Below are 13,178 nucleotides of genomic sequence, written 5' to 3' on the forward strand. Positions count from 1 at the left end.
ACAGCAGTTGTATTCATAGTTGCCCAAACTTGGAAGCAACCAAGATGTGCTTGAGAAGGTGAATGAGTAAATAAACTATAGTACATCCAGACAGTGGAGTATTACTCGACACCAAAAAGAAATGAATGATCAAGCCCTGAAAAGATATGGAGGAATCGTAAATGCGTATTACTAAGTAAAAGAAGCAGGTCTGAGAAAGCTACATATCATATGATTTCAACTATATGACATGCTGGAAAACCGAGACAGCAATAAGTTTTGTGGTTGCCAGGGGTTGGGATAGGAGGGATGAGTAGGCAGAGGGGTTAGGGGGCAGGAGGGATGAGTAGGCAGAACACAGAGGATTTTTAGGGCAGTGAAACTATCTGCAAGAGCCCGTAATGCTGGATCCATATTATACATTTATCCAAACCCACAGAATGTGCAACAGCAAGAGTGAACCCTAGTGTAAACTATGGACTGTAGGTGATAATGGCCCATCAATGGAGAGTTGTCAGTTGCAACAACTATACCATTCTGGTGGGGAATGTTAATAATGAGGGAGGCTATGCATGGGAGGGAGGGCATATCCCTGTACCTTCCATTCAATTTTGCTGTGAGCCGTAAAACTGCTCTTAAAAAATTCTCATTGAAAAATGAGAGGCCAGCCGGGTGTGGTGGCTCATGCCTGTAATCCCAGCACTTTGGGAGGCTGAGGCGGGTGGATCACGAGGTCAGGAGTTCAAGATCAGCCTGGCCAACATGGTGAAACCCCGTCTCTACTAAAAACTACAAAAATTAGCCGGGCGTGGTGGCAGGCGCCTGTGGTTCCGGCTACTCGGGAGGCTAAGGCAAAAGAATCGCTTGAACCCAGGAGGTGGAGGCTACAGTGAGCTGAGACCATGTCGCTGCACTCCAGCCTGGGTGACAGGGCGAGACTCCATCTCAAAAAAAGAAAAAAGAAAAAAAGAGAAATGAGAGGCCAAGTCATATATCCTCAAGTCCACATAATTAGTGTGTGACAGAGCTGGGCTTGGAATCAAGCCTGTCCAACCTCAGAGCCACCGTCTGTGTGGTATCTCCCACGGGTGTGCCTTCTTTGCCCAGCTGGATTGGGAACTTGAAGGCAGGGACTGGGCTTTCCTGTCTCGGTGTCGTCATGGTTGCCTGGTGAAGTCACATTTAGCTGGTGACTAAGGGTGTGCTGTGGAGTAGCAGCCACAGCCTGACCCTGGGTCCCAGGAGGGCGGGCTTCCCAAGACTTGTGATAGTTAAGTCCCTTCTCTGTAACTAATGCCTTGCAGTGCAAAGAGTGCTGGCAAGGGCAGGAAGCCCCAGGTCTTGTCCTGGGCTTTAGCTAGCCTGCTGGTTAGTGGACTCATCACTCAGAGCTTCAGAGCCCCATCTAAATGGAGGGGTTTGAACCACTGCAGACAGTTGTACCAGAGGCAGAGGGTTTTTTCCAAATAACTTCCTGGACCCCACCCCCAGAGGTTCTGGTTTTGTGTCTGGAGTAGGTAATGTTGCCAGGTCGGGAATCTCTGTGCTTGACAATCTCTAGGATCCCTTCCAGCTCCCAAAATCCATGAATCTTGGAAGGGCCTGTGGACCGTTGCATCATTCCCCGGACCCCAAACAGGCTAAATGACACAGAAAATAACAGTAAAAAAGATACTTTATTGTTAAAAAAAAATGACCAATGAAACCATGTATCTGTCACTCACACTCACAGTTACACACGCAGCCACAAACCACTCACACAAATTGGCTCTCGCCCACACAGCTCCCTCTCGCGTGAAGCAGCAGCCCTATGGGCAAGTCTCCATTGCTCTTCCTTTTGACTTCTGTCTCCAGAAACAACACACATGAAAAGGAGTGGACCAGAGGGAGGGACTGGATGGGAAGGAGTGGTGAGGTCACCAAAGGCCACAGAGGCTTCTGGTCCCTACCACTCCTGGCTACATACATTCTACGCATGTGTACACACATATTATCCATGGGCACCCACATGTGTAGACATGTGCCCACATTGACCCTCCATGCATAGGGTTGAGTCGCTGCAGGTAACACTTGATGGGCAGGCGTTTGCAATGGAGAGGAGGCAACGGCAGGTGTCCAGCCTGGACACTGCGGTCCAGCTCCCTGCTTCCAACCTGCCCTAAATAGGAGTTCAGAGTTCCTTGTGTCTAGGGAAGAAAAATCCCATTGAGGAAACTCATCCAGACAGCAAGGTCAAAAAGTGCCTAAGAATTTTTAAAATGAAGAATTAGTTCCTTCTTTCCTTTGGCCAAAAGTGCCTGGGAAACTTGGGATGAAGAACCCAGAGTTCCATGAGGTCTGAATTCTTTAACGAAGAAGGTTCAGAGCTGCGTAGACTCCTGGCAGGCCCTGACTGGCAGACAGTGGTGTGACTCTGAGGCAGGCCATTCCTCTGCGTGTAGGCTGAGCAGCGGGACCGCTGAAGCCCGAGGCCCGGTGATGCTCCTTGGAGTCCTTGTTGCCCTCCATCACTGTTTTCTCTCCGGTGCAAAGCACAGTGCCTGATACGGAGCAGACACTTGACAAAGACACAGTGAGTACTCGACTGAGGCAGGGGCACAGGGGACTGTGCCTGCTCCCCTGCTGCTCACCTCTCAGTCCCTAGGAGGACGCCACACAGCCCTCTAGAACTCCTCGGTATGGCCCGCGTAGTGGGTGCCTGTCAGGCACCAACCTGCCTGCCTCCAAAATGGAGCTGTGGGCAGGTATGAGAATGCATCTTGGCGAAGCTGAGCCAGCATAGTCAATCAGACTCTGCCCCGGGGACTGAGAGATGGCAGATCGGGGAGACTGCCTGTCTCTTGCCCACCCTGGGAGTCAATTGTTCCTGGTCTTCCAGGGTCACTGCTCTAGGCATGTCCCTCTCCTGGGACCCTAGTGCTGTTTCTGGAGCTCTATCCTCAGCTTCCCTCCACCCTCAGGGACTAGCTGGGGGATTGGAAGACCACATTTCAAGGGACAGCAGCCTGGGCTGGGGGTGGGGCCTTCCCTCCCACTCTCCCAGCCACACTCAACTCACCCGCTGAGACAGGAAGAAATAAGCCAAGTCCAGTCCTTGGCCTCCCGCCTGCCTTGCTCTGGGAATGGGAAGCTAGAACATGACCTCCTCACAGCTGCCGTAATCACTCTCCACCATGTCAGAGCCCTCATAGTTGGGGGGCGCCCGGTGCTGGCCCTGGCCTGCAAGAGGTGCCCCCTCTGCCTCACAGACAGCATAAGAGGGCCCAGCTCGGCTGAGGCGCATACTCATCCCCTTGTAGCCCCCCTCTGCCAGGCAGGGCCCTCCCCCTCCCTGCCGGAACTGTGAGTGGTAGTAGCTGATGGCCGTGTACTCATTGAGACAGGGGGCAACCAGGCGCTCCCGGGGACTAGGGGGCCGAGAGGGCATCAGATCTTCCAGGTTCTGGTTGCTGTAACGGGGTGGGAGAGGTGCCCGCTTATTTTCCATCTCCAGGGGGAAGGGGAAGCCCCCATAGAGGCCAGTGGGCTCCGGCATCACAACGGGGGTTGAGTGGCGGTGAGCCGAGGGCGGCAGAGGGCCCTGAGTCACTTCGGAGTGGGGGTATTCCCAGCGTTCATTCCTGGAGTAAGTAGGTGGCCAGACCATAGCTCCGCCAGGGTACACTGAAAGGGAAAAGCAAGATAGAGTGAGCTCATTTTCCCCGGGGAAGGTTTCAGCTGGCTCTATAGCAACTATATATAACCTAGCGTGTTGTGGAGACAGGAGTGGGTGCATTTGGGCCCCTCTGTGCAGGTTGTCTCTGGTGGCTCAAGTTGATATATAGAATCCAATGGGGCAAGCTCAAGGCTAGGGGTTTCACCCAAGGCCAGCCAGTCTTGCAAATCTCTGCCACTAATCTGAGGGTCAGTGAACAAGGGAAGGATCTGGATGGCTCCATGCACCCCACCCCCACAGCTGGGTACAGTAACTCCATCCCAAGTCCTACTGGTGAGTTTCATCCCCTTAACCGAAGGAAACACACACAGTTTGGTCTCACAGGTGTGATGGAGTCTATCATGGAGAGTGATGAAATGAGATGTGGCTCAGAAATCAGGAAACCAGGAGCCCTTGGTCCTAGCCCTGCCTCTGCTACTGAATAGTTGGGTGAGTTAGAACAAGTCACTACATCTTGACGGGCCTCGGTTTCCCTATTTGACACAGTGAAAATACCTGTCATAACTGCTGATGATTATGCCAAAACATGAAGTGCTTTACTAATGTATCTCCTTTTGAACCAAAGATGAGAGGAAGGTGATATGCCCCTCTAGATGAGCCAGGTCTGGCCCAAGGCTGCTGCACTTCCAGATTGGGCAACCAGAAGCTTAGACCACTGCTTCTCCTTTCCCTTCCCAGAAAAGCACAAATGTGCAGAAGCCCCCTTCTCACTGCAGGGATTCTACCCAACCCTATCCAGGGTCTACGAATTTCTGTCATAAACATCAATCCCATGGAGTGACTTGGAATTTAGGGGAGTGCAATAGAATGAGACCCAGAAACCTGACATCTGCTCTAGCATCAGTGCCCTGTAACCTTGAACACATGTCATCATGTCCCATCCCAAAGGGTTGGATGCGTGGTGGCTAAAAATGCCTGTGCCTCAGATAGCGGACCACCACCCACTGCCATCAATCCCAGAGGCTAAGCGTCTCTGGCTATACTGACCCATCTCCTCGCCGGACCAGGTTCTCTTAATGACAGGCTCATTGTCAGAGTGGGAAGGGACCGCAGCTGGCGGGAGTCTAGGGGGCACACTGCAGACCACTGGCCGTTGCTTAGAATTGGGTCCAAATGTGACAAGTTCATTTGGAAGTGAGGTCTTGCTGGGTTCCGGTTGGTTCAGGTTGTTGCAGGAGCTGGCAGTCAATGGGTTGAGCTCGATGGCAGGTATGGCTTGGGTGTCAACACCAACACTCCTGGCCAGGAGGTCTGGGTCCTCCATGGCCACAGGCTTGTGAGACTTGCAACGGCGGCAGTAGAGGAGAAGCCCGACAGTGCTTATGATAATTAACACTACGGCCACTATGATGATCAGTAACTCCTGCTGCCCCCAGTCCCCTCTTGTGATCTCAGGAGTAACTAGGCAGTGTCCTTCTGAGCAACCCCTCGCCTCCATTTCACACCTGCAGAGACAGAGAAGTAGTCAGGGGGCCGAGTCATGAAATTGCCCTTTCCATGTCCTTACAGAGATCTATGGGATAGAGACTGCTCCCCCAAAAACCTACCGTCTCCCATTTTTCACCCCCCAAAAAAGCAATTATCAAGCATATCAACATCAGAACTTTCCACCTTCCACCAGTAAAGTACGGGTCTCAGCTACATCCTCATTTGTGACCATTAGGATCTGGGAATGTCTATTATTTTTCCAGCAATGAGATCTAGGCAGTTGATACACTCTCTATCATGAAGTCAGATTTCCTCCCATGTCACTGCAGTAGAGACATTGACATACCAGCTGCCCTCTAGCAATGATGTCAGGGTTCCAGATACAAGTCAGCATTGCCCAGTAATAGCAGCCAGGCACCTGTGTTCCCTGCTCTGCTTCACCAGGAGGTCACAGGAGCCAACGTGGTCCTGCACAGATCAGCCACCTTACAATGGGCAACTTGCTCAGAGAAAGCATGTGACCTCTCAGGGTACCTCTTGCTTGGCATTCCATGGTGTGAAGCTCCAGGGAAACTTCTGTGGCCAGCTTTATCCACTTTTGAGGGATATTGGGAAAGTTTGCCCCATCCCATTTAAGTCCAAAACATTTCTCAGTGCCTGAAATTTCACTACCAGTTGTTTGTTATTTTGGGTTACATGTTGTCTTCCCCAAGGTCCTCTTTTAAAATGCAGACACCACTTTCAGCTGTGAAATGTCCTCCCAACACATCTCGTGAATGAATAGCATTCCCTACTGCAAAACAGGACAGGAAGCAGAGCAGGACACACCAGTTGCTGAGAAAAAGGACTGAGGTTGACCAGGCGCAGTGGCTCACGCCTGTGATCCCAACACTTTGGGAGGCTGAGTCAGCTGGATCGCTTGAGGTCAGGAATTCAAGACCAGCCTGACCAGTATGGTGAAACCCTGTATCTACTAAAAATACAAAAATTAGCCAGGTGTGGTGGCGCATGCCTGTAATCTCAGCTATTTGGCAGGCTGAGGCAGGGGAATGGCTTGAACCTGGGAGGCAGAGGTTGCAGTGAACTGAGATCACACCATTGCACTCCAGCCTGGGCGACAGAGTGAAACTCCTTCTCAAAAAAAAAAAAAAAAAAGAGGAGTGGGGTCATCAACATACCCAGAGTAATCATGGGAAAGCCCTTTCCCTGCCTAGGCCTCAGTTTCTCCAGCTGTAAAATGACTGGGTGAACTACATCACTGGCTGTTATACACAGGCTAATAGCAAAGGGATCCATTGGGAGCTTGTTAAAAATAGAAGCTAGGCCCATTCTTGGAGATTCTGATTCAGTTTGTCTAGGCTGGGTCTGGGAATCTATATTTTTCATGTCTCTTTCGTGATTCTTTAAAGTCTCCTAAGTCTGGGAGCCATAAAACCAGATAATTGTCAAAGCCTCTTTCCCTCTAGGAGTCTAGGAATGACAGTGTCCCTTGCAACTGCCGCAGCCCCACACAGTGTGAGGCACAGACAGCTGGCAGTGGGGTTCCAGGCACAGCAGCACCTGCCCAAGTGGAACCATTTTCCCCAGGCCACTGGGGAGTTCGGGTCCAGAATGAGAGAATAAGCACTTCAGCCATTTTCAGACTGCAGCAAGGACCAGAACTACCTGAGGAGCTGGTTAAATGTATAGATTCCTAAGCCCCAGCTTGTGAATCTGAGGCAGCAGGTTCAGAATGGGGCTGGGGAAATCTCTAACAAGCAGCTTCTTCCTCCTCCAGAAGTGTTGTAATGCAGGGGTTGGAGAGAGATGCCCTAACCCAAGGGTCCTCAACCCCTAGGTCATGGACCCATACTGGTCCGTGGCTTGTTAGGAACCGAGCTGCACAGCAGGAAATGAGCAATGGGTGAGCAAGCATTACCACCTGAGCTCCGCCTTCTGTCAAATCAGTGGGGGCATTAGATTCCCACTGGAGCACGAACCCTGTTGTGAACTGTGCATGTGAGGGATCGAGTTTGCGTGCTCCTTATGAGAATCTAATGCCTGATGATCTGTCGCTGTCTCCCATCATCTCCAGATGGGACCGTCTAGTTGCAGGAAAACAAGTTCAGGCTTCCACTGATTCTACATTATGGTGAGTTGTATAATTACCTCATTATATATTACAATGTAATAATAATAGAAATAAAGTGCACAATAAATGTCATGTGCTTGAATCATCCTGAAACCATCCCCCCTTTCTCCTGCCTCGTCTGTGGAAAAAGTGTCTTCCATGAAACCTGGTGCCAAAAAGGTTGGGGACCACTGCCCTAACACATGGGAAAGGCCTAGAAGCCAGGTCCCTGCAGCACTCTCCCCTGGCCTCCCATTGGACTTTCTAGGGGTCAGAGTGCAGAGCGCATTCCCTAATGGAGCCAAATCCAAGGTGAGGAGCCCATGGCAGGTGGCCTCTCTTGGGATTACCTGTCTCCTGTGAAAGGATGAGGGCAGTTACAGGAAGCTCCTTTGGGGGAGAGGATGCAAGTTTCACCTTCCAGGCAGGGTGCAAAAGTACAGTTCTCCCTTCCTTGTTCACAGTGCTTCCCAGAGAAGTGTGGGGGACATTTGCAGACATAACCTGGGAGAAAAAGAAGGGAGGTGAGAGAGCACTCTGGCCTAGCAGTTAAGGGAGACCTGGCATTGGCAGACTCATATGTTCGTGCAGCCATTCAGTTACCATTTATTTATTTGGTTTTTCCTCTCTGTGCACAGCACTGTGCTGGGCATTGGTGCCCTGCTGAACAAGAGCACTTTGGTCCCTGCCCTCAGACAACTGACAGCCCACCAGAGAAAACAGTCATCTAAAGAACAGTAATAAACAGGATAATAATCATAGACACTAACTTAGTCACTATTCCAAGGATCTTCCTGTGTTGGCTCATTTGATCCTCACGATGACCCTGAAATTGGTGACTGTCACCATCTTCATCAGGGGACAGGTACAAAGGGATGGCAGATGAGGAAAGGAGGCACAGAGAATGGACAGAATTTGCTCGAGGTCACATAGCCAGTAAACGGTAAAGCTAGGGTTCAAACCTAGACAGCTAGCTACAATATCAGTATCTCACTAATTATAATAAAATTAGTTGTATTAAAGGGAAATGCTGGGAGGGGTGGGGGATGAGGCTAGCTTACTCTAGGGACCTGGAAGCTATTTCATTTGAGATCCGAAGGATGAGTGGAAATTAGCTAGCAAGAAGATAGAGGGCAAAGAGAAAGGTGTTTCAGATGGAAGACAAGAGTGTGTGCAAAGGCTAGGGAAGGGTGTGGCGTGGTCAAGGAACTCAAACCACACCAGGGTGGGCCCGCCCAGTGAAGGACAGGAAGAGTTTGAACTATGGCCTGGGAGGTGCAGGAGCCACATGCGGGGATTGGACACTATCCTAATAGCATGGCGGCCACCGAGCAGTTCTCAGCAGGAAAGTGCCATGCATAGGTCTGCGCTGGGTAAAGATCACCCCGGCTCCTGCTGGAAGGTGGGAGGCAGGGGGAGAAGCTGGAGAACAGGGAGGAGGCTGGTGCCAGGGTGAGAGGTGATGGGGCCTTGGGTGAGAGGGACGGCAGTGGGGAGGGAGAGAAGTGGTGGACTCTTTGGATATTTTACAGGTAGCAATGACATGATTAACCAGACAAAAATCAGAAAGTGGGGTAATGCGAAGTGTTGACAGGCATGTGGGTACGTAGGAACCTCTCACGTTGCATGTGATGTATAGATGGCTGCAGCCATGCTGAGAGCACTGTAGCCCTATTTAGTCAAAATAATTACTTACATGCTATGAGCATGAGACTTCCACCCCTGGCTGTTGGGGGTGTGTGTGAAGGAAATTCTCACACAGGTTCACAAGGAGACATATAGGAGAATGCTCACTGCAGCATTGATGATGGAGATGGGTGTCTGGAGTGCGAGGGTGGAGAGGGAAAATGTGAGTGCGTGTACATCATGGAGTACTGAGCCACAGTTAGAAGCAATTAATGAGAATTGCTCATGGCAGCATTGACGGATCTTAAAAATATGGTGCTGAGCAAAAGTGTAAATAACATATACCACTTATATAAATTGGAAATTTAAGCATATGAAAAACAACATGTATTTTGCAAGAACTCATTCAAAAACTTAAAATGTTTGCCTCCAGTGTTAGGGAAGGGGAAGGGAGTGGAATATAATTTAAAGGGGAATGAGAAGGAGACTGTGCATAGACCAATGATGACACTAAGGTATGTGATTAATTCAACCCTCTGTCCCTGAGGTCCCCATTCATATCCTCCCTTGTCTCCCCAAAAGTAGAAAGACAGTTTTTGTTGATGGGGAAGGAAGACTCCTGACTTCCCCTGGTCTAGATTTTGCAGATTCCAACCTGTTACTCACAAGATAGGGGAAGAGAGAGAAATTTGGAACCAGGAAACTCTGAGATCTCCACCCTGACATGCCTTTCCCACCTGAAGAGCCTTCTGGGATAAATCCTGGGTTCAGCCTGGCACCCTAGCCCTCACCTGCTCCATGGGTCCATGAGCACTTCCCACCATTGAGGCATGGATTCTGGCTGCAGTAGTCACTGTGGAGGCAGCACTGGGTGAGAGCTTGTGTCTCCAGCAAGCCTGCCACCGTCTTGCCAGGGACTAGCAGATCTAGAGCCTCTTCATTGACCATGACAGCATCCAGGCAGCCTTCAAAGCCCTGGGAGACATTCGAGGAAGAATGCGACAAGACGAGGCCGCCCAGCAAAAGGTGTCTTTCGGGCCTCAGACCACGGCAGTTCTCTGGGACCACAAGGGAGGTGTTGCCCATGCTGTCAATCATCAGGCGAATGGAAGCGTCCATCTCCTCCACCAGAATGGAATGCCACTCATGGTCATTGACATGGCGCTGGGAGGAAAGGTTTCCATAGAAACCACCCCGACAGTGATATTCCAGCTGGGGCACTCCACTGACCAGCTGCAAAGGAAGCCCAAACAGCCATCAGCAAAGCCAAGGAGTCCTTGTAAACCTGCTAACAGGCAGCCAGTTCAAAGAATGTTGTTTGTATTTTTATGGGTTGGGGGGGTGTTTGGTGATTTTCAAGGCTGGTTTAGACATGGCATTTGCAAAGCATAAAAGCCCTCAAAGTGTTTTTGTGTTGATGGTCTCCTTTGCTTTCACCACACCCCATGGGATGGTCTGGGTAGGGGGTGACATCTCCATTCACAGATGAGGAAACTGAAGCCCAGAGATGCTTTGCTGATCAAGACCCTGTATTTTGGATGCTTCTTCACAGGCCTGTCCAGAGTTCCACACTTGTGAATACTGGCCTTCAGGGATTTGAAAAACCTCTCTCCCACTCCCACTTCCTTAGTCAATAGCTTAGCAGTTCTCAAAGTAGGTCCCCAAGACCTTTTCAGGGGAGCCACAAGGGTAAAGTATTTTTATAGTAATCCTAGGAGTTGATTTGCTTTTGTTTTCTCACAAGTATACAACAGAGTTTTGCAGACACATGTTGTCACAACTGATGAATGCAGAAGTAAATATGAGAAGCTAGCTATCTCCTATTAAGCCAGACAAAAGAGAGGCTTGCAAAAATGTAAAACAATGCCACTTTTCCTTTTTCTTTTGGAAAGTAATTATTTTTCATAAAAGTGTATAATTAAAGACATATACTCATATGTTGACTGCAGCACTTTTCACAATAGCAAAGACATGGAATCAACCTAGATGCTCAAAAATAGTGGGCTGGATAAATAAAATACACCATGGACTACTATACAGCCATAAAAAAGAATGAAATTATGTCCTTTGCAGCAACATGGATGGAGCTGATGGCCATTATCCTAAGCAAACTAACACAGGAACAGAAAATCAAATACCACATGTTCTCACTTATAAGTGGGAGCTAAACGCTGAGTACACATGGACAGAAAGAAGGGAACAATAGACACCAGGGCCTACTTGAGGACAGAGGGTGGGAGGAGGGTAAGGACCAAAGAACCACCTATCAGGTACTCTGCTTATTCCCCGGGTGATGAAGTAATATGTACTCCAATCCCCTATGACACATCAGTTACCCATATAACAAACCTGCGTATGTACCCCTGAACCTAAACAAAAATTGGAAGAAAAAATTAATTAATTAACTAATTATGGTATTTATGTTAACATGTGAGTTTCTTATTATTTATAAATAAATTAATACATATTTTTAAATGTCTCAGTTTTAATTTCTAATACTGAAAATGTTGATAGTTATAACCCATATAAACAAAACTTCCCTGGCATCCTCAATAATTTTTAAGAGTGTAAAAAGTCCTGAAATCAAAACGTGTGAGAACCACTGGGTTAAAACATTTTCTTTCACTTCATTCCCAAGAGGTAGGACTGCCTGTGGCCAAATACTTTTCTGGTCACTTTGGGCTACGTAGAGTTTTCTCTGTTGAAATTTGAAGATCTAACCCAGTGTTTCTTATACATTGGTCATCTGTACACCACCTCTCAGATTTTTGCCCTGGTTGAATACTACCTATACCTTTATTTACTTAAAAAGGAGACACTATTATTAGGGTAAGTAGAAAACCAACACACTTGCCATTAAGAAATGGGAATAACAAAAATGAATGCAACTCAAGTAAAATATTGCAATGAAATCATTTCTTTTTATCTGTCTGGGACCACAAATCTGTTGATCCCACTGTCTTTTCATTGTCTCCCACCTCTGTAATGTCTTCATTCCTCTCCTTATCCAGCTTAAGTTCCATAGTCAATCATCCTAACTACTCCCTTCACATACTCTTGACCTGTCTCTTTCTTACTTCATAGAACTCACTTGGTAAACCCACAACTGTGGAAAAAGCTGACTCTCCACCTGCTCTATACAGACATGGAGCAGAACATGGCTGGAAAAAAACCTGCAGCTTTGCTCACCAGCCTCTCTTTAATTTCATGACCATGGCTCTCAAATGAGCCTTTAATGATGCCCGGCAATCACACTCCCTTCCTGAGTCCATTCATTCTTCCAGATGATGGTTTTCACTACATCTCTCTCCTGAGATTCCTAATGCCTCTCTCCTCATCCCCACTCTCAGCTGATCATCTCACATCCTACTGAAGTCATCAGATGGCGGAACCTGCAGACACTTTCACCATCACATCTATCCACCTTAGCTAAAGCCAGTCTCTCCATTTATGCACTAGATTCCACCTCCTCACCTCCTCAAGGCTCTACTGATTCTCCTTCCTCTTTCCTACATCTTTATTCATTCACCACTGAATCATTCCACAGCATACAAAAACATGCTGTTATTGCTCTAATCTTTACTGTCAAAAATATACCTTCTTTACAGATGATAATCTTTATTTTTTTAAAAAAGATTGTCTTCACTTCAGTTTTCCAGCCAGATATTTTCCTTCTTTGCTCTCTCTTTTCAGCAAAATTTCACCCCAACCCACCATACACGGAAACCATTGGTGTCAGGGGATTCAATGATCTCTGTGTTGCCAAATCACTTCCCATCTTACTGGCCTCTCAGCAGCAGATCACCCAGCAGATCACTCCTTCCTTCTTGATACGTGTTCTTCACTTGGCATCCTGCATACAATATTCCCTGGGTTTTCCTCCAGCATCACCAGTTACTCATGTTCAGTCTCCTTTGTTGAATCCCCTCTTCCCCTAGACCTGCTAATGTTGGACGGTCTCAAGGAGTAATCCTTGGCCTACTCTCTCTTCAATCTACACTGCGTGGTGATCTCCTCCCATCTCATGGCTTTCAGTACCATGTATGCGCTGAAGACTCCCAGATCTCCATCTCCAGCATAGACCCTTCACAACATTAGGCTTGTCTTTCCAGATCCACTTGGAGGTCTAATGGGCATCTGAAACTTACACATCCAAAATTGCACCCTGATCTCCCCTCCCGAAACCTTGTATTCACCCATACCCTTCGCCAGACCTGCTGGCACAAACTCCATTCTTCCAGTTGCCCAGGCCAAAATCTCACCACTTGCCTTCTCTCCCACCCTTCATTCAATTCACTGGGAAATCCTGTTGACTTTGCC

The 13,178-nt window shown here is 48.5% G+C and overlaps 1 protein-coding gene across 1 annotated transcript in view; it reads right to left on the minus strand.

The window, feature by feature from the left end:
* Positions 1-1,636: 1,636 nt before the first annotated feature.
* The window catches only part of FAT2 (FAT atypical cadherin 2), a 73,996-nt gene continuing 62,454 nt past the window's right edge, over positions 1,637-13,178 (minus strand). The window contains exons 21-24 of the mRNA XM_031666829.1: positions 9,650-10,091; positions 7,583-7,736; positions 4,682-5,139; positions 1,637-3,642 (exon numbers count right to left, since the gene is read on the minus strand). Coding sequence (XP_031522689.1) covers positions 3,110-3,642; positions 4,682-5,139; positions 7,583-7,736; positions 9,650-10,091 — 1,587 coding nt within the window. The 3' untranslated portion in view covers positions 1,637-3,109. The remainder of the gene's footprint in view (positions 3,643-4,681; positions 5,140-7,582; positions 7,737-9,649; positions 10,092-13,178) is intronic.

Source organism: Papio anubis, chromosome 5, assembly GCF_008728515.1.
Source record: "Papio anubis isolate 15944 chromosome 5, Panubis1.0, whole genome shotgun sequence".
Taxonomy (NCBI): Eukaryota; Metazoa; Chordata; class Mammalia; order Primates; family Cercopithecidae; genus Papio; species Papio anubis.